Source organism: Triturus cristatus, chromosome 8 (genome assembly GCF_964204655.1).
Source record: "Triturus cristatus chromosome 8, aTriCri1.1, whole genome shotgun sequence".
In the NCBI taxonomy this organism is placed as follows: domain Eukaryota; kingdom Metazoa; phylum Chordata; class Amphibia; order Caudata; family Salamandridae; genus Triturus; species Triturus cristatus.
Genome location: NC_140591.1, coordinates 406,045,031 through 406,067,114, shown reverse-complemented (window position 1 = coordinate 406,067,114; position 22,084 = coordinate 406,045,031). Strand labels below are relative to the sequence as shown.

At 45.1% G+C, this 22,084-nt stretch overlaps 1 protein-coding gene across 1 annotated transcript in view; it reads left to right on the top strand.

Moving 5' to 3' along the window:
• Positions 1 to 1,760: 1,760 nt before the first annotated feature.
• The window catches only part of SERPINE3 (serpin family E member 3), a 54,254-nt gene continuing 33,930 nt past the window's right edge, over positions 1,761 to 22,084 (top strand). The window contains exons 1-4 of the mRNA XM_085620416.1: positions 1,761 to 1,890; positions 7,175 to 7,461; positions 15,253 to 15,486; positions 19,943 to 20,140. Of these exons, the coding sequence (XP_085476542.1) occupies positions 7,203 to 7,461; positions 15,253 to 15,486; positions 19,943 to 20,140 (691 nt within the window). The 5' untranslated portion in view covers positions 1,761 to 1,890; positions 7,175 to 7,202. The remainder of the gene's footprint in view (positions 1,891 to 7,174; positions 7,462 to 15,252; positions 15,487 to 19,942; positions 20,141 to 22,084) is intronic.

Here is a 22,084-nt window from a genome sequence, read left to right as displayed (position 1 = left end):
TAACAAAGGATGCCTCTTTTGCAAAAAAGTAAGCAGCTAACCTATGTACATCATACGCACTCTGAAATCTGTTTGGCACTCGTTCTGTGCAGCAGGCATATTCACCCTCTGCACGGACATCACCGAAGTCGAAACCACAACTATACAGAGACGCAGCATCCGGTGCTTCAACTAGCATGATAAGCTTCCAAACCCGACGCCCCCAAGAAGCCAGCACAGGTGCGATGGCCCCGGTCTCATCGCCCTAAATCCGGCCCAGCCGGGGCCTCCCACAAGCAATCCAATAGCTCTACGCTCCACCCAGGCTCTCGGAGGAGTCCGAAGGACCCAGGCTCACCGTCAGAAAATTACTAAACACCGACAGTGTTTCCGACCCGGCAAATGGCGCGACGCTGAACCATGGGTCAGCCTGTGTACGGCCAACCCACTCCACCATGTTTGTGGCAAACACATGGCAGCTCGAGGCCTCCTACGCCCCTGAACTAGCTGCCTCGGCCTCAGGGACGCCGTGAAAGAAATCGGACATTTGGAGCCAGAAGCAACCTCACAGTTGTCGGGTACTAAGACCTGGTCCGGGCTTTCCCAGTAACGCTACAACCCCGGTGTTGCATAATTATATAGCGCGACTCGACCCGAAGGTATTGCAACGCTATACACGAGCACCTTATCTAAATTCGGCAGGAGATTAAGTGATTTGCCCAAATCACAGGCTGTGGACGCGACCACGAGGCTCGAACCCAAGGTCTGCAGTCTCGCCCCCGGACCACATCCCGTCCCCAGGGACCTCAGGCCCAATGAGAGCCCCTCCCAGGGCAAATAACCAAGGCTAAGGGAAGCCGCCGACTGGGACACGTCTAACCGCCGGCTTTCAACGTACACATTTTTATATCGCCCACCTCAAGCAGACTCACCGCGACAGGCGGACGTTCTGGGCCGCTGACGATCGTACCAGGCGAGCGATCGATCGAAGTGTGACTCTATCTCTCCAAGAGAACACGACCGACGCGGAACCAGTAGCCAAGGCAAACGAGCGGACAAGAGGGCGAGGAGGGGGCGGGGACCGAATATGTACCCCCCCCTTGGCTCCTCCCCGCCGGAAGCAGCTACCTGACTGGGGTCTCCCTAGGTCAAGCCCAGGGACACGACCTCCCACCCCTGTGCCTTCCTGTGGCACTAAGGCGGCCGCCCTCAAGGGGGCGGGCCGCTGCGCAACCCCCACCCCGGGCAGCCTTACAATCACGAGAACATAACTTTCCTAGACTAGTTTGCCAGCACACGTTTTAGACACTTTTATCACAGATAAGAATTAGCAAAGATAAAAGTGGTTGGCAGTTCTGATCCCCCTGTGATTGGTCCTCTGATTTAAACAGAGCAAATACGTGGCCCACTGTGGCGTCTTTGTTCAGGTCTGGATTAAGTTTGGCAGTCGTGGGAAACACACAAATTACACGGTTTCGGGGCTTGCAGAGTTTTCGTTGGGCACTTTTTTTGAAGGAAAGTCGGGCGCGCACTGCTCGTGCCAGGAAGCTTGAATAATAATAATAAAGGGCGGGATATGCTTTTGATATTTGATGAATGTCGGGGCCCTGAGTCCAGCGTGTGAACCAGAGCGGCGGCCCGCTCCTCCCCGGGTACCAATCTGTTCCTTGGAGACGGATTTGCCGCTCAGGGAAATACCTCTCTGCCTGGCTGTGTGCGGAGCCTCCGGTGTCCAGGAATTTGGACTGAGTGGTACAGACATCGCCAACAGAGGCCGCGGTCACCGACCCCCCCTTTAAAGGCAGCGCCATGGCTCAGGCCACAGTCATCCATCCACACACTGCCGGGAGGGAGCGAGGCGTGCAGGGAGGAAGTGAGGACCGCAGCGAGGAGAGACATCCGGAGCCACCTGTGAGTAGACCTCTCAACAGTGCGTCATCAAATAAGTTTGCGTGGTCTTGTTGGCACCTCGTGAGTCTTTCTCACACCACCCTACACTGCCTGTCCCTGAATATATATGACTCTTACTGGTTATTTTCAGGCCCTGCTTTTCCCCTTTGCCATTGTTTTCCTTTCCCTTCTGTCTTCCTTTTCTTCCTTTCTCTCTCTTGCTCTGGGTGAAAGTCTCATGGTGACAAGTCTCTGTACTAAAAAAAAAAGTGCTATGAGTTTATTGCAGTTCTTTTTCAGAACTAAAAGACTAGCAGTTGCAACTTCACTTGGCATTCGAGCAGGGGAGTCCAATTTAGGTCCAGGATGGACACATCCATTTCGCATTTTCGATATGTCCACAATATACATTTCCATGTAATGAATCTAAATGGAGTTTGTTTAAATATTCAGAGGTATCCTGAAAATCTGGCATGCTGAGTGAACATATACGTCTTACTTTTCATTGAGGGATAGATATACAGTGGTACTGCTACAGCGCTGCTTTACTGTGGCGATGGCCAGAGGACGAAGGCATGGCGCGCCTACCGTTCCATACCTGCAACTGAGCACACAACACCACAGCTGACAGCCTAAATATACCTGGATTTAAAGTGTCCCACGACCCGCCATATATATTTTACTAGCAATACAGTCTGCTTGATGTTATGCTATGCAGATTTGTCGAGCGTGCTATCACCCTGGGTGAGGGGTTTCCTGACACTGAGCAGGTGTAAGTCTAGGCACACCTAGGGCCTAGTGGGACTACTCAAAAAGCCAGGTCTTCGGCTTCTTGCGAAACACAAGAAGTGAGGAGAAGGCTCTTATTGGTAGTGGCAGGTCGTTCCAGACTTTAGGAGCAATGTTGGACAAGGCTCGACCACCGAATCAAGTTTTCCGTGTGCGTGGGATTTGTGCAAGTCGGAGTCCGGACGAGCGGAGATGTCTGGAAGGTTTGTGAAAGCAGATACGATTGTAGGTATGCTGGCCCAGTGTTCTTGATCCCTCATGATGGAGGTTTAGTCGTTATCGTTAATTAGACGCTTATTTATTGTATTTACAATAGCTTAGCTTCGAGTCTGGGCCACCACTGAAAAACTGGTCAAACCCTACAGAGAAGACTATCAGAAACCAGACACAGCAACTCAGTTCCATGAAGGAATCTGAGTAAATTCTAGTCCACACACCATGCTTCCTCTGCCGCCACAACATATACTGTGGCAGTACTGTAATAAAAGTGTTTAAGTGCTTCAAACAAATGAATGATGTGAGGAGTTTCCAATCATGGCACGTGTCATTGATCACGTTGTGCCCTGACAAGCTCTGTCAGCCGAGCTTTATTTGGTAAGTGCAGGGGCCTAAAGCTTTTGCTAGAAGTCCGCCACCAGCACTGGTAAATCCCAGTCTTGCCAAATAACAAGGCTGCAGGGGAGCAGCTCTTGATGGTGCAGCAGGCACAGTTAATTATTTGTTTTCCTTTTCCTAGGACCATGTTCCATTTCCCCCTGGGGCCAGGTTCGCACTTAACAATCACACTAAGAAAAGCAGAAAAATAATAACACTAGCTTTAAGAGAACAATAAACCAAAAACTATTTCCTGGCGCTTCCAATAGAGAGATGTGGACTGTGGGAATGTGTTGCCCTTTAATGTACTTTAAGCTTGTCACTGTTTGGTTAAAGTGGATTGGAGCCATGCCAGGTTTTCAAGCTACCGTATGAGATACTTTAAATAAGCATTGGAAAAGCTAATAGGGCTCAACTACGCAAGAACTTTTGGCTTTGCCAATGTTTTAGCCATTTTGTACACCAGCATGACTGCTGTTCATCATGGCTAAACGTTAGTGGTGTAAAGGAGGGTGCTGTGGAGTGGAGTGTCATAAAAAGTAGTGTTGTTGAGTAGAGTGCAGTATTATAGAGTGGTGTAGGGAGTCGTGGAGTGGCCTGGAGTGGCGTAGAGTGGTGCATAGTGGTGTATTGTGGTGTATATTAGAGTAGAGTAGCGTAGAGTGGAATGGCATAGAGTGTCAAACAGTGGAGTGGAGTAGAGTGTCATAGAGTTTAGTGTCGTAGAGTGGCATGGAGTGGAGTAGAGTGACATAGAGTGCAGTGGCATAGAGGGTTGTGGAGTGGCATAGAGCAGAATGGAGAGGCATAGAGGGAGTTCCATATAGTGGAACAGAGTGTTGTAGAGTGCAGTAGAACAGAGCAGATTGTCATAAAGTGGAGTGGGATAGAATGGAGTAGTATACGAGAGTGGACTGGCATAGGATGGAGTAGAGTGTTGTGGAGTGACCTGGAGTGGAGCAGACTGTCATAGAGTGGAGTGGCATAGAGAGGAGTGGAGTGGCATACAATGGAGTAAAGTAGAGTGGAGGAGCGTGTCGTAGACTAGAGTGGAGAAAAGTGCCATGGAGTGGTGTAGAGGGAGTTGTGTAGAGTGTCGTAGAATTGAATAGTATCATAGAGAGGCACAGAGTGGAGTGGCATAGAGTGGAGGAGAGGGTGTGAGTGGAGTAGAACATCATAGAGTGGAGTGTTGTAAAGTGGGGTAGATTGGCATAGAGTGCAGTAGTATAGAGTGCATTGGCTTTGAGTGAAGTGGTGTAAAGTATATTGGTGAAGAGAGCAGTGACAGAGTGGAGTGGAAAGAAAGTGGAGTGGTGTAGAGTAGAGTGGCGCAGCATAGATTGCAGTTGCGTTTAGTGCAATGCCGCAGAGTTTAATTGTACGGAGTACAGTGGCGTACAGTGCAGTGGCGTAAAGTAGATTGTTTCAGAGCAGAGTGAACTGGCGTAGAGTGGAGTGGTGCAGGGTAGAGTGGAGTGATGCAGGGTATAGTGCAGAGGTGTAGAGTAGAGTGGCACAGAGTGCCGTGGCGTAGAGTGGACTGATGCAGAGTATAGTGGCGTAGAGTGCATTGGCGCGGAGTGCAGTTGAGTGGCGAAGAGTTCAGTTGTGGAGAGTGCAGTGGTGTAGAGTAGAGTGGCCTAGAATGCATTGGCGTAGAGTGCAGTGGCATAGAGTAGAGTGGTCCAAAGTAGAGTGCAGTGACATAGAATACAGCGGTGCAGAGCAGAATAGAGTGGTACAGAGTGCAGTGACATAGAACACAATGGTGTAGAGTGGCGCTGAATACAGTGGCATAGAGTAGAGTGTTGCAGAGTAGATAATAGTGGCATAGAGTGTAGTGATGTAGAGTAGTTGGCATAGAGTACAGTGGCATAAAGTACATTGGTTTTGAGTAAAGTGGTGTAGAGTACAATCTTGTGGATTTCACTGGTTTAGAGTAGAGTGACGTAGAATAGAGTGGTGCAGCATAGATTGCAGTGGCACAGAGTGCAGTGGCATAGAGTGAAGCAGTGGGATAGATTGCAGTGTGGTAGAGTAGATTGTTTCAGAGTAGAGTGAAGTGGTGTGCAGTGGAATGGTGCAGGGTAGAGTGGAGCAGTACAGAGTAGAGTGCATTGGCATAGAGTGCAGTGGTATAAAGTGCAGTGGTGCAGAGTAGAGTGGTTTAGAGTGGTGTGGCGTAGTGTAGAGTGGAGTGGTGCAGAGTAGAGTGGGATGGCCTAGACTGGAGTGGTATAGAGTGCAGTTGTGCATGTTAGAGTGGGATAGAGTGCAGTGGCATAAAGTAGAGTAGTGCAGAGTAGAAGACAGAGGTGTAGAGTGAAGTGGCCTAGCATGCAGTGTCAGAGTGCATTGGTGCACCGTAGATTAGAGTGGCGTAGAGTGGATTGGCATAGAGTGCAGTGCGGGAGAGTCTAGTGGCGTAGAGTGTATTGCATAGAAATGCCATAGAAAAAAGTATGTAGTAGAACAAATACATTGTCCGTTATCTCAGGAGATCTCCAGTAGTCCCTTAGCAGACTTGGGTAGCTCATTCAATCCTGTGTGTTTTTAAACTTTGCTGGCTGGTACGTGTAGTATGTGGTTTGTAATGGAAAATGCTAAACTGCAGCTTCGCAATGCAAGGAAAAATCAGGACTTGTTCATACATAACAATGGTAAAGATTGAGAAATATGCTTTTGTTTTTGTGGTAATAATGTTTAATTAAATTAAAGATACACAGGTATTTAATGTGCATAATTTTACTGTATCTGTCTTTGTTACTTGCTTACTGAAAGCAAATTTTCAGAGTGATTTCCTCCACGTGATGAACACACGACTCGTTACACCCTGATTTCATTAGTGAGACATTTTTTTTTACAAAGTTGTTTTATGGTACTAAATTTCAATTCACGAATGACTACAACTGCCAACAAACATTAGCTCGTTAAACGGCAGTACAAAACTATAACAATAGTGCGGATAACATGGCATCATCTGGCCCAGTTGTCGGTTGACGTCAGTCGTGCGGTGGGGTCTGTCACCGGTGCCCTAATCCTCTGATTTACAAAGCTGTCTAGGGTCATGTGTTTCAAATTTACTCCCGTTAGTGTAGGTGCGTAAAATGCAGAACACCAGACCAGTTGCAGCAATTGTGCCATGTTGCACCATTCATGTGGCAACTGTGCTTTGTATTAAAAAATGAAACTACGAACCCCAGAATGCAATGTGCTCTTGTTTGAAAAGCATAATCTGTCTGGAGATGTCACGCGTTATTTAGTACAACCTGCCAGCTATGATTTGTCAGCATGGCCACTGGAACTATGCGATTTAGCAGCAGTTGTGTTTTCCGCATAATGATAGATTTGCCACATTTGACACATAATCCAAAATCTACAGATTTCAGCAAAAAAATGGCCCACGATCAAACGGATCAAAAATGTATTAGAAAAAAACACAGCAGCAACAGGTTATTGCACAGTGGAAGGCCCTTCGCAAAGGTTGTCTGGTCACCTTTCTAAAGCTTATTTCTGTTGTTGGGCGTCAAAGCGGTACGAATGAGGCAAAACCTTTGCCCAGAAAGTGTTAACGTGTAAAATTCCAAAATAATGAGGTAATACTAACACAAAATGGGCTTCATTTCGCCGCATAATTTGACTTTCCCTGTTGCATAATTTAGTCGACCCTGCAGCATGTATTGCTCCTCACCTCACATATAATGCCAGGGGCCCTGCCTATTAGGTCATTTTTTTAAATTCTAACACTCGCGCCAAACCTTCAAACACAACACAGGACACTTTGATTTTGTAATTATTAATAAAAGGAAACCATCGCCATACTCTGAAAGGTATAGTTTGTGGATAAAGTCCGATTGGCAACACAGATGTGTCCAGTATCTTGTCATCTCCTTACAGTCCGTGTGCTCCTCTGTTGCAGGTGCGTCATTTCCGCCTCGGTTCACCTCATGCATCCGCACTGCTTGCTCGCGCTGATCTTGTCGTCTGGCGCCCTCGGGAAAGGATGCTGCGGCCGGCACGACGCGCTGAAAGAGCAGAGCACGGACTTCGCCGTCAGCTTCTACCAGAAGTTGGCAGACGCTGACAACAGAACCAACCTCATCGTTTCCCCGGCCAGTGTTTCCCTCTCCTTGGGTGTGCTGCAGTTTGGGGCCCAGGGGAACACGTTCCGGCAGCTGGAAAGAGCCCTTGGCTACAACGTGCACGGTACTGTCACTTTAAACGTGCATGTTATATGATAGCAAGCGTTATATGAATGCAAACCTTTTCCCTCTTCTATCCCTCCCCTATCCTTCTGAATCCAGATAACTGACTAACACTCAAATTACTTTCATATTTCACTATACTAATTCACCACTAATCATTTATGGGTTCTGGAGTAGCGTGCTACTCACTGAAAAAGTGCTTTGACGCTTCAGCCGGGGTAGTAGGCGCTATATAAATACAATACAATATAATATGATGCAAGAACTGTTTATAGGTCAGAGATTTACGACAAGATTTACAAAGACTTTGCATCGGGTTTGCGTTACTTTTTTATGCAAACTCGAAACAAAGGGAGAGATATGCTAAGATTTTATGCTGTGTTCGCATCACAAAAGTGCCGCTGATCGGCAGTGGAGTAGCTAGGCCTTTTGCAGCCCGTGGTGGTCCCAGCCTTTGCCGCCCGCGGCAGCAGTAAGAGCAGAGGGGGTGCTGGCAAACGAATCCTAAATTTGCTGCGCTGCCGCAGGTAAGAGTGGGCGGGTTTGGAGGAGGCTGCCGCCCACAAAACTCTGGCCGCCGGAGGCAGACTGCCCCCTCCCCCCGCAAAATCTTTTTTTCCGATTTACTTTCCAGCACTAAACTTGTTTAGTGCTGGAAATAACGTGAAAGTAACATAGCGCTGCTTTGCATTACTTAGCGCCAAAGGGCGTACCATGGGTGGAGCATGGGCGTTCCATTGCAACCACCCACAGTTTCTGACGATAAACCCTGTTTACTAAATAAAGTAGGCAGGGTTAAGTGTCAGAAAACTGCACCAAGGCCCAAGGAAGGAGAAATGCTTTAATTTCTCTTTCCTTTTCCAGCCTTGTACATGTGCTGCACTTAACAGCACACAGACAGAGAAGGAAAAGGGTTAAAGTTAGTCTAGGCATGGTATTTAGTACTGGAAGGCTATCCTTCCAGAACAAAACCTATGCTAGACTCATGGAGACACCTTTGCACCATGGCGCAAAGGTGCCTCTGTGGCGCACGGCAACTGATTTCAGCTCCAGCACGAGGAAAAGGGGAGGAGAGAGCCATATTTCTGTAAATATGGCGCTCTTCTCCTCTCTCCTTTTCACGCAGCACTTTGCAGATTCTACACTGTGCTGCGTGATTAAATATTATATCTGCCCCAAAGTGTTGTTCTAGTATTTACAATCAAAGGCAAATCATGATTTGCGTTGGATTGTAACCAAGACTAACGCAAAGCTGTGCAGTGCACAGCGCTGCCTTGCATTACTTTGCATGAAGGGGGCGTTCCCTGGATGGTGCATGGGCATTCCTCTGCAACCACCAGTGGGTTTTAAAGCAAATCCCTAGCTACAAAGAATTGTATGCTTACACAACGCAGGCACCCTTGCACTATGGCGCAAGGGTGTCTGCCTAGGCTCACGCAGCATAAAGTGCACCAGCCCAGGGAGAGAGCCGAACAGAGGCGCATCTAAGTAGATACAGTGCTGTTCTGCTCTCTCTTCAATCGCACAACGCAGAGCAGCAACTTTACTTGCTGCTCTGGTCGATTTCTCAGTAAATCGGGGTCTAACTGAATCGCAATGTGAAGTGCAATAAAAGTGTGAAGTATTCATCCTGTGCTATCATGTATAGCTGCAAAGTTTTTCAGACAGCAGTTCCATCAGCCCTGTGTCACAAGTAGGAGTTGTTTTGTAAACATGCATTGTGATGTCAGAGCAGTTTACCATACAGCCCTTACTAGGTACTGAAATAGAAAAGGAACCTCCCAGACAATGGTTCGAGCAGCTGTTCGCGAGCCTGAACTGCAATCCAGGTTGGCCGCTGTGAATCACCGCGTCTGTGTCGCGATGCAGTGTTCCAGGACACTTAAAGATATCGAAAATGGCGTCTGTGCATCACCATGAGGGGCTGTTGCTGGCTCACTTTCCTTTCCAGCGCATCCTGCTGAACCATCTAATTTATTTTGTGTGGTAGTGGTGTCATGGATGGGAACAGCTGGCGGGCAGAGCCAGCACAGACAAAATATCAAACCTGGGCTCTGCGCCCAGTGGTCTGTTCAAGGCAAACAAACTATAAACGTGCAGTGTAACTTCACAAGTTGAGAAAATTAAGCTGTTAAAGTTCTTTTGACTATCTCAGACTCAGGGTCTATGTAATCTGCATATGCTCTATAGAAATGCCACATGTGTCTGTCTAGGGGTGTGTGTGTGGGTGTATAAGTGTGTGTGTGTAAGTACTCTGGTAATTATATAAATAGATATTAAATAAATGCCAATAGGTCTGGCGTTGGCCACCAGCCTTCTAGCAATTCTTGTTTTGGTTTGTCATGGTTTTTGCCAAACTTTTTTGTTTGGGGATATTTCAGGGCCCTCATCCATCTGAAAAAAATAATTTGCTACATGAAAAAAAGCTTTTTGTCTCAAAATACCACACATTACCATAGTGCTCTCTTGCATTGAAGGAAATTACTTAAATGCCAATCAGTCTGGCATTTGCTGCAACCCTCTAGAATGAATGAAAGAGACAAAGAAAAAATAATGAAAGAAGGTAAGACCAAAAGAAGTCAAGAAAGAAAGAAGACAAAGAAAAAAGAATTAAAAGTTAAGAATGAAAGAACTCCAAAAGGAAGTTACAACAGCATTGGCAGGAGATGTGCTCTGATAAAGATGGACTCTGCACCAGAAGCATCCTGCTATCCATTCAGGCTCTAAACACAAAGGTAACACTAAAGTAATGAGAGAGAAAAAATAAAAACAATGGCACTGAAGGGAACTTGCTTGTGTGTGGATGTGCTCCTTGTGGTAGAGCAAAAAGCAGTCACTCAAAGTTAACCAGTGGATTATGCAATCTGATCGACTGCCCCATGCTAGATGCTGTAGTGGGCGGAAGTAAAATGCGAATGACAGATCAATGAAGAGCGGTTTCTGAAACCCCCATGTGTAAGTATAATATAAATATTTTAATATAATCAAAAATTCTTGGCTAACTACAGGCCTAATATCTTAATTTTTGGACAACTGGGCCCTCATTATAAGTGGGTCATCAATTCCCCTGGGCATGTTAAAAGGAGTTAATGGGTTCATTAGAATTTTGAGTTTAGTGGGAACACTTTCACTCAGTGGTATTCCACTTGGTGACTTCACTTGCTGTAAACAGGCAAAATATCCAGGTGGAATACCAGCGAAAATATGCAGAAACTACATGATGAGTCACCCCCCCTTGAAATTACAGGGACCCCCAGTAACAGTAAATCCAGGTGAGGGAAATAGAGAGTTTTATGAGCCAGTCGTAATAACGGCCATTGTGTTTATTACGTCCCATTGAATCTCATTTTATCAACATTACAGTAAAGACACATCGATTTAAACTAACTGCAAGGTTACAAACACACATCTTTGCAAGTCACATGTGACTGTGTGAACTGGGTGTATTATTAGGATTGTATGTTGCAGATACATAAGGATCTTTGTGGCAAAATTATTAACCCATTGAGCTATCATGTATGAAATACATATCTGTAACCTACACTTACACGTTATGCTTTACAACAGGCACATCAACCCAGATAATTCAAGACTGTGACTGCAGAGTGCACACATATGTCTCCAATAAATACATGACGCACCAGAGTTACATCCTGGAAGGTGCTGGATACACGTAGATCTCAACTAAACAATAAAAGAGTGAAGCCAAATACATGAAGGGCTGGCAAGAGGAATCACTCTTGTTTGTTAAAAGAACCCTCACTCACCAACCTAGTTGGTGACATGCTTCATCATTGGGTTCCCACTAGAGAGGCCGAGTGACTCTCCGGTGTGCTGCGACGCCTGACTACAGCGGAGCGGGTTTTTTGTTTTTGTGAAAGTGCAAATGATAGTGCAAAGGTTAAAATTGCCTTTACTAGTCCAAAGGGTTTTTAATGGCGGAGTAGCAAAGCAAGATTAAAAACTGTAGTGAAGTGGATGTTGAGACTGAGGGGCATATCAGCAAGGGTCTGCGATAATTATCACTCAGCGCTCTTAGCGCGAGGATAATTATCGCAGGCTAATGCTGGATTCTATCGCGGAGATAGCGTGCTATCAGCAACGCTTATCTCCCAAGCGATAGAAATCCATGCGTTAGCCCCAAAACAGTGCAATTATCGCTGGAAATCCAGCGATAATCGCACTGCGACCAGCGATACCTTGCTGATAGGGCAGGGTGGATTTAGCCATGTAATCCACCTCCCATTGGATTACATGGCTAAGTCAGAATAAAAGCAGGCATAAGGAAAGTAGCGAAAACCGCGGTTAGCGCTACTTTTCTTATCGCTCTGCATGTTAGCGTACACCTTGATAATTAGAGAAATGTTGGTTAGCGACATTTCTCCAGTTATTTTGGGAAGGAACGCCCCCTTTGCATCCCATTAGAGATGCAAAGCTGGGCGTTCAGGAAACAGGCGCTAAGGCATGGATTCACTAGTTAGCGTGTCCATGCTGTGCCGCTTTTCGTCCAAAAATGAACGCTAAAGCGGCGACGATTTTATCGCATCGCCTTGCCGGTTATGCCCCTGAGTGAATTGGTCGGTCACATCCTGAAAGATAGTGAGATGTGGTCTACATGTTTCAGCCTCTTAGTGCCTATCGCAAGGCTTTCCTCAGGACCACGGGCCACGGCGGTATGCACACGCTAAGGTGCACCCTAACCTGTGGCCTCAAGAGAACCGTACTACATACGGTTCTGGTGGCGCCTTCAGGACTTCTGAAGGCGTTACGACTCTGTAAGACAAAAGAATACATGGGCAGACAAACATGTCACATTACAGTTTACAAATAGACAGTCTTATAACGAGTCGTGGTGTGTGCCCTTTGAGGTGAAACATACGTCTGCGTCCACCACCCTGAGAGGAGTAGAACGCTGACCATAAAGGTGGCATAGTTTTTCTTTTTTTCAAAATAACACGTAGTGCAAGATTCGCCTAAATCAATTGTATTGGAATTCAAAACTTCCCAGAGTAGTAAAGTATAAGGAAGGGCTAAAAAGTCCCACCACTGTGAGCCCAAACGATGGAGATACAAGTATGCCATATGTTAAATGTAGTATCCAGTAGTTTGGTGTGTCTCTGCGTGAGCATTATAGTAATCAAGTACACAGACTGAACTGAGATACTACATACATACAACTGTAGCACGATAATAAGTTCAGTGTAGGAGCCTTGTTCCGGGGGCCTGTGTTTTCATCTAGAGCCATATAACGTGGGAGACTCATCATAGTAATCGGGTACAAAGACTCACCTAAGATACTCCATACACGATTAAAAGTTCAATGTAGGTGTCTTGTTCCGGTGAATGTGTTTTCATCTAGAGCCATGTGCTGTATGTGACTCGTTGTGCTCGGTGGTAGTGATCCGTAGAGGGAACCCGTGTTAATGTTAGAAACCTGTAGGGAACCCCAACACCGCACTCGTGAACGAGTCCACAAGTGGTGATCTTATCACTACTCTCCGTATGCAAAGGCCTTACATCAAGATAGATACTGAGTTGAGGTAACTACTGTTTAAGGACTGGGATGTTATCATTCAGTCTCTGCTTGTGGGTAGAAAGGCGGTAGACCCAACATTGTTCTTTCTCAAATAGGACCCCTTGTATGTTCCTGCCTGGTTTTATCTGTTCAATTACAGTCCAGTGCATATCATTTGTGGTATGGTTAGCCTGCGGTAAGTGTTCTGTCATCATAGTAGTGCTTTTCTTACACCGGATATTACTCTGGTGCTCACATATGCGCTGTTTGATTTTCCTGCACATAAACAAACCATGGCATTTTGCTTTTTCCATGCACAAGGCAGCACACATGGAAAAAGCAAAAACGAGAATAAATAATGCATTTCTCCTTGTTTCGTCAACTTAAGACCAGGATTTTCCTGGTCTTAATGTTGGCTCTGCCTCCTATGTACGCCACCCTTGTACATAGGAGGCGTCAAATACAATGGGTGTTGCGGTGTAACACATATCACAACACCCACTGCACGCCCCTTTCACGCTAACCATAGCGTGAAAGGGGGCCTATCCACAAGGCAGTGTTAAGCCACGTTAAGTGGCTTAACGCTCCCTTTCACATAAGGCGCAGCCCCTATCGCCACCACAACGTCTGTAAAAGTGATGGTGTGATGGCGATAGGGGCTTGTACATATGCCCCTAAATGTAGTACCTTTTTGTGTTGCTTGTGTTATATCACTGGGGCCACAGTCCATTTCCTGTACCCTAATTTCTGTGTTGTCCAGATATGCATGTAGTCGAGTAATTCTGCAGATTAAGAACACATCACTGTTGAATTTTTATTATTTTTTATGCACACCTTCTTGAAAATGTGTGCATTTTCATATTTATTCATAGATATGTTGCTCATGTTAGTGCCACATGACACACCACGGAAGTTGCAGATGTTAGTTTTGTTAAAAGTCAGCAAAAAGTAAAACCTAAAAAAGTATGCCTACCATCTATGCACGATCAAGACAGTGCTTCCCTATATGACAATTACACCGCACATCAAATGAATTCACGTGGGAAACGGCTCCCAGATAAAGAATTCTCTGCAGTGACACACCACTGGTGATTAGCGCTACACAAATGCGAATGACATAACTTAGTTGCAGAGATGAAGCAGTCTGTGGCCAGCAGCGTCTTCACCTAATTATTTTGTGATCTGAGTGGTGCCATCTAGAATTTTAGCAACAATGTCTTTGTGAGGGGAGAGGTGAAGGTTCGTTTCATGTGTGTGTGTGTTGTGTGAGTGTGTGAGTGGCATCATCCATTGGTATCATCAAAGACAACATTGAAGCCACAAACAATTTCTCTTTTCACTATCTATTTATTGATAATCTTTTTATTCCATACATCCATTGTGAGGTAATTGCATACAGAAATTGGTAGTGCATCCGAAGGGTGGGCCCAAAGGGCTGTGTCACGAAGCGGATTGGATGCAGCGTGGGGTCAAAGGCCACATCCTGAAGCCAAACCACTGAGCTCGGTGGAATGCCATGCCTTGCTAGCTCTAGTGCCAGAGGGATTCAGGCATTTGAGCACACCGTGAAGAAACAGAGAAGAAGACTCATTGATCGAAGTATGTCCTAAATTCTGGGGTGTATGATAGGGCTTCCTACTTGAGGAGACATTGGAACACAGCTGGATTAAACCCCGTGGAGGCTCCTAGGCAGTCGAAATTTCGCTCCCCCCCCCCACCAATACCCTCGCAAATTATCTCCAAATGTTACCAACCTCCAATTTTATCACACAAAACTAAACATTAACAATTATAATGTTATTACATTTAAAACATCTTTTTTAATTTTAATAATTTTAATAAACCAACAAAACGTTAATAAAACTTTAAATATTTACTTTCCTCGATTTGTTTGTAGTGAAATCTTTCAGATCTTGAAAGTCTGCCTTTTGCATGACGTCGTGTTCAATGTCCAGCCAGGCCCCCTAAAAAGAGTGGGGCCCATAGGCTGGTGCCTACTTTGCCTATTTGGTAATCTGGGACTGTATTGGAAGCTTTGCCTTTTGTAGTTTGACAAGATACAAAAAGGCCTCCTTAAGGTCAGCAGGGTTTGTGGAAAGTTTGGTATCTGGTGGTTTGGAATGAGACTACTGCAGTCTTCACCTGAAAATTCATATCCCAAAGCAATAGTATTGGGCCACCTCTTTCTAGTGCTAAGTTTAAAAAGCCTCATTTTCCTGGTAGTAGGCGCTGTACAATAATACTCATTCTTTCATGCGGATCTTCTTTTACCATCAGATGAAAGAGTCCAGGACTTCCTGCGTACTGTGTATGAGGAGCTGGCCAACTCCAGTCAAGGCAGCGTCATTCGCCTGGCATGTGCACTTTTTCTGCAAGCTGGCGTCCGTCTCTCGCCTCACTTCGTAGAGCAGACTGCGCTGTGGGCAAACAGTAGCCTGCAGCCAACAAATTTCAGTGAGCCTTCAAGGACACTTGCCCAGATAAACGAGTGGGTGATCCATCAGATTGGAGGTAAGAAAAAGATTCCTGTGACCCCCTCAAGATGGCGGCACTACAGGTTTACAAGTCAACTTGCAATGGCATGCCAACATATACACTGCTGGGTCGCCATTTACATATAATTGTTTTCTAAAAACAATACTTTTGTGGGATGTTACTGTTGTATAGCTATAACCGATTGATATTGCCTTTCCTATTCTGATATTAAACAGATTTAAAACAGTTAATGTACAATATTTACATACAGGAATGTTATAAAACCTTAGCTTTAGTATCTAGGAAATATGAGAGCTGTGAGTTGACTTCTTGCAGTGGATGGAAGTGTTGAACTTTGTGAAGAGTAACTGTATATTGGTAACCCAAATGGTACATTCAGGATATTCACTGAGTTGTTTACGTTCGTAATTACTGCCAGTGGAAATTGAAGGTTTTTAAATATATATCCTCATTTTGTCTGTGAACCCATTGCATCGATGCTTCTTTTTGTACCTTAGCAAAAGGAACAAATGATGGACGAAATCCTGAACAATGCAAACATTCACCCCCAGTCACAAAGATCTGGGTTTAATCCATCGTTCTTTTGCTCACCATGCCACCCCAGTGTGGACCCAGCCATATGTAAATCAGTCCTGACCCTGTGCCTCATGGGGACAGTCCAGCCCAGCCCGAACTGCCAAGCCAGGTCCTCCCTGGACCAGAAACAAGCATCCTGGGAGCGGTTTCAGGGCATCTCCCCTCATCTGCCAGGCTAGCTTGAATCCAGTGGCGCAGTGAGCACGTACCTTGGCATCTCTGTGAACTGTGCAAGTCTTGCCTGCCGCCCAGCTGTATAAAAGGAAGAGAAAATATTACTGTACTCTTAATCATTTATTTTCTCAAAGAACACAGAGTAAAAACGAAATGAGAGCATGCAGGGAGCTCACTGTAGCAGCACACCAAATGGAGACATGTTGTACCGCTCGCAGCTGGGCAGAGCATGCACTAGTCCTCTTTCTTTATTTCTTCCATGGTGAATGAGCAAATAATCCCAGCAGTGCCAGAGTGCCAAGGGTGCTAAGCTGAAATGCAAATACTACTATATTTGAACGCCTCACACTGTGCATTGGATAAGTTGAGATGCATGTATATATGGGTATTTAAATATAATAAACCTAGCTAGGAAGCAATGATGCGCTTGGATTACTCATGGCCCAGAGTCTCTATCCGTAGAAGGCAGGGCTGCTCTCTCCCATCCGCCTTTTTATTTAATGTGACGACATCCCCCGTCTCATTCACAAGCACCCACTGCCATTTTAGAGACAAAGGCCCAGATTTACTAACACTTTGCATCAGGGTTGTGTTACAAGCACAGATGGGGGTTGATGCAAATCCCTATTTACAAAGAATCATTGACAAGGATTTGCACCAAAATCCAAGACCTCCTTGAGGCAGGCACAACGAGGAGATTTGTTTTAATTTCTCCTTGTTTTTCCCACTTTGCATGTGTGCTGCATTGACCACACACATACAGAGTCGGAAAAGCCGTAAAGCAAAGTTTTTAGGTCTCGCCTGACCCAGCGCATGCGCTGGTCTGGCGAGACTTTTTGAGAGGGCTCCAAAAAGTGCTACCAGGCCAGCCTAGAGCTACAGTGCATGTGCGCGGGCACGCGCGCCGCGCTTTTCCGCGATTACTTTCACTTTTGCGGCCGCTTTGATGTTTGATCGCGATTACTTTCGCGGCCGCATGGCCACTTGGAATAGCCAATAGGTCTCGCTTTTGGGACCTTATAAGTATTTAGTTATGCAACTGTTGCATGGCTAAACACTTATAAGGTCCCAAAGGCGAGACCTATTGGCTATGTCAATGCTTGTTTTTACTGGAAGGAACCCCTTCCATTACAAAACGTATGCTTTAGAGAACACAGACACCCCTGCACTTTGGTGCAAGAGTATCTGCGTTGGTGCATGGCTGCCAAAAGTGCGCAGGCAGAAACGAGAACAGCTCCACATCTTGGCAGGTATGGTGCAGTTCTGCGCTCTCCCTTTCACGCCTTGCAGTGCAGCAACTTTAGTTGCGAGACGTCTTACTTAATCCTGCCCAAAGTTCCTGTCAACATCTATGCAACATCTGAGCTGATGCAAGACAAATGCTTAATAAATTATTTATGGAGTCATTTAAAGTACAATAGGTGGCGTGCCAAGCCTTCATGTTGGTGGAGACCATCACCTTTGTCTTCTTGTTAGAACACCACCCTCAATAATTAGAGATCATTTTGCCACAGGTGCAGCTTCTTATGCAGTGGAAACCCTTTAGGCAAAGCTGAAATGCCAGCTGTTCACCATGCATGGTGGATGGATGGCTTTTTGTTTTGTTTTGCAGAAACAAATGTCTAAAATGGGGGGTTGTTTCTTCAAAACAAAGCATTAGTGGCTCTGACACGCAGGAATCCTTGTTCCAGCACATTGGGGTCATTTCTTTGATGTTTCTGGTGGTCCTGAATAAGAAAAAATGTCTTAGAAGGAGCGCCCTAAGTAGGGAAGATCTTCTGGCATACTGTGACTGCCCAACACATAGCGGATGGTTGTTGGTCAAAGCTTTTTACTGGCGGTGTTAGCTGAGGCTCTGCTGTCAGAAGCCTGGTACTGCCCTGACTCTAAATAGAACAGGGGAACCACACAGTTTGACAATTGGGACATCCATCACTTATTGCCAGACCCCAACCAAAGCTTACGGATTGCCTGGCAATACCTGATAGGAAACACGCCCTTAACTCCATGGTGTAGAACACATCTATGCAGTCCTCCTTTTCTGTCCGCCGTCCTAGAGACCCTGAAAGACCTTCCATAGTGCTTTAGTGGCATAGGCTGCATAACTAGAAGAGTGGGGCAAGAAATCTGAATCCGCATATGCTCTTTTCAGTGCTTCCTCCATCTTTTTGCTGGCTGGATCCTTAGGAAGGCACTCATCTGTTGCCAAGGAAGGAGACATGCTTGCAAGCAGAGAGGTAACCTTAGCAGCTGAGGAAATTCAACATCAATCCCTTCCAAAGGGTATTGCTTGCTCAAAAACCTTGGAAATACAGTCTTATTAATCTCTTTCCACTCTCTTTAAAAAAATATATATTTATGAAGTGCTGAAAAGTCTGTAGTGGGGGGGTGGTCATCGTAACTGAAAATGTCCTCCTGAGGAGCATCCATATTTGGTCTTATCCAGAATTTTCTTCAACTGTTCTAGAGAAAAACCAATTCTGGAGGGACGGATCTCCTCCTCCAACACATGATGTCTTTTACAAGAACATTTGTACCCTCCATGGCTGATCACAAAATGAGACCGTCCTCAGCTAGTGCTTAAACAGACCAAGGCAACTCTCATGTACACCTTTTTTACACACGTCCACGAGTTAATTTACATAAAATATGCACTTGGAGCGGGCGGCCCGCCTCCTGGATGCTAGTCAGTCTGCTCACTCAACACCACAAGAGTCCTGGAAGGAGTGAGGGAACTTCCTGGGACGAGGACCTTTATGACCGCACTCTCCCCTTCAACACCTTCCCAACCAAAGCTAGGGCAGATAAACCAGGAGCGAACGGGGAGTGGCGAGAGGGAAGTTAGACGCACTCTAGCGGACCAGAGATCTTATACACATGGTAGGCACTTACCTGAATTATGGGAAAGCCCTGTTCTCCACAGCAAAACATGTAACACAGGACTTCCTGTGGAGGGTACGGGTTATATGGGTAAGAGACTATTTTTGGTAGAAAGATTTAAAGGACTAAAAATACGTGTTTTCTGGTCTGTGAGGTTATCTATTTTGCATTTGCAACCTTGTATGCTTCATATGGGGTAGGGTTCACCCTTAGACACCAAGGACTGGGACGAGGAAGGGAGGACAAGGGGTACTGCATAAATACACCGGGACTTGTCAAGTAACTGTAAATAGTTGTTTGGTCAAGACCTGTCCAGTGCAGGTACCAATCATTCACTGTTGAAAAGCAGCAACCGGAGGGCCACAAGGCACTGGAGAGAAAGTGTCAGTCCGCTGAGTCAAAAAGCTCAACTCTGCCACATCGTGCCCCGCGCTGATTGTTACAGACTTTTGAGACCTCCTTTGACTTGCAGGACCCAGTGGTGGGCGGCTCGCGCCTATAAGCCATTGCATGAAGGCATTTTGTTCCGCGGAGGCTTCCGTTCCTTGCCTACTGTGTTCTTCATAGTAGACATGGTGGCAGGGGCTCAAACCATGGTTCCGGCTCACTAATATGCTTGAACGTCATCATTTTTTCGATCCGTGCATTGCGCTGTTGCGTGTCCACTTGCCCAGTCTCAAAACAGATGAATCCCACTTAAACAACACAGGGATTTGTTGCACACAACGTTCATTTGTCGCGTTTCTTTGTGTAGCACTGTAGAAGAATGTATATATATTTGTAACTGTTTTCCCCAATCCTAAGGGAATTGTGCTTCTTTTGTTTTTTATTTCTCAATTAGGTGGAATGCCAGACTTTCTGACCTTGGACGGCTCTGCCTCACCTTTGACCCAAGTAGCTTTGGTGAGCTCCATGTATTTTAAAAGCACTTGGCAAAAGAAGTTCTCCTTTACAGACACACAGACGTTACCGTTCATCAGCACTGAGGGGTCCGTCCTGAAGGTACCCATGATGCACCAGACAGCTGACGTCAATTATGGTAAACATGGCGGCCTTTTATGTATGTTCAAACACTTCACCGACTTGTTTTAGACTATAGCGCCATAAAACCCTGCCCAGGGGCAAAGCGGAAAGCCCTGTTTATTTGCCCAATAGTTGGTGAATGTTGGCATGACATGGATGAGTAAGCACAGCTCCTTAGATTCACTGTTCTCTGTGTTCGAGTTTATCCCATTTTGATAAAGGTCTGCTGTACTTTCATTCTGCCAGCTGTTTGGAGGTTTAGATAATTTGGCTTGGCATTGTTGTGTCAGTCCATTTCAGAGTGAGTGAGGAGGTATTTACCTCACGAATACTGTTTGTTGTTTATAAAGCACCACACATGCAACTTAGGTGGCCTTACATTATAAAGCTTTATCACACAGAGAAGGAGATTTAATATTGTAAACCAACAGCTTTAAGGACAGAATACCACGCATGGATAGTTCAAAATGACGAGTAACAAAACATCCTTGCATAGGTGGAGAAAATACAGAGTGTCATAGCATCCTAGCTTTGGTGGTGAACATATAGGGTATCATATAATTCAACCTTAAATGGAGAAGCAACAACTAATTATATATGGGGAGGTATCTATAACAGGGTGTAGAAAGCAGAGGGCAATTTAATGTATGTCATATACAAGGCAAAGTAGACAGGACACTACAAAACATAACTGTTACAATCGTTACACACCAGGTATATCAAGTGGCTCGCGTCCACAGTGTGACCATTCCAAGACTGTGCACACAAAGTCAAAATCACAACCTTTTGCCCTTCTTACAAAGGACAATGGAAATGGAAAACAAAAGGATAAGAAGGGTACGAAACAATAAGCAAAAAAAGGACTACAACACAGAGATGATAAAATATAAACACGATTAATTGGTTACATAATCCTTGAGTTTTATGGTTATGTGGACACGTTCGCCTCTCACAATGTGCATAAGTACAGCTCTCATCCGCAGTTGAAGCAGACCCATTTAAATGACGATTGTTGTAGCCATTATTACTGTTACAGCTTTTGTTACCTTGTTCAATATCAGAACTAGTTGTGTCTAACGTTAAGGTAGAATTACACAGGACTTGTTTGTTCTCCAATCATTGTGCTGATATTTCATTGCAGCCTCCCAAATATGCATTCCTTTTTTTTTTTTTTTTTTTTTTTAACTGTGTAGCAAAATCTAGATGATGAAAAATGTTGCTAGAGCGTTGCCTATTCCCAGTGACATTCAAACTCTCCTGTGGAACTTTCCATACTTGGTTGACATTCCACCATTTCCCTTCTTTAGTCCATAAAGAGTTTTTCCTAATTTGTTTACTTGACATGGATAAGAATTATTTGCAATACCGTTGTGAATAAATTAGGTATTTTTCTGATTCAGTCATCAACCTTAAAACAGTTTTCTGGAACCTGTATCTCTTCTCATAATAAGTTTTACATTTCCCCTGCTTCTCCCCAATTTGGCTTTTATTTTGGTCAGGTTATTCAGTTTTTATAATGAAAGGATTTATTCTCTCCATTTGCATACTCACTGAGAACAGAGGAAGATTGTCTATCTATTAGGGGAAAAACAGTGTGTCTTCAGTAACACTATATGGTGTAATACGTGGCCTACGGCTTAACTACTAGCGAAAGCCACTGAACATAACCCTAGATAAGTTTGTCCTCTCTAAAAGTCCATTACCTTGTGGATGATATAAGGATGTGACTCTACGTTCTATACCAGTACCAGCTAGGAAATTCCTCAGTTCAAGAGAAACAAACTGTACTTTATTGTCACTAATTATCTGAGAAAGATACCCTTCCCTTTCAAAGATTTCCTTGAGAAACGTAATTAGATTGACTATGCTGGATTCCCCAATTAATTGTCAATCAAACCATTTAGGAAATAGTAATAGTGTTTATGGGCTTGTTTTCAGGTCTGAATTTAGAATATAGGCC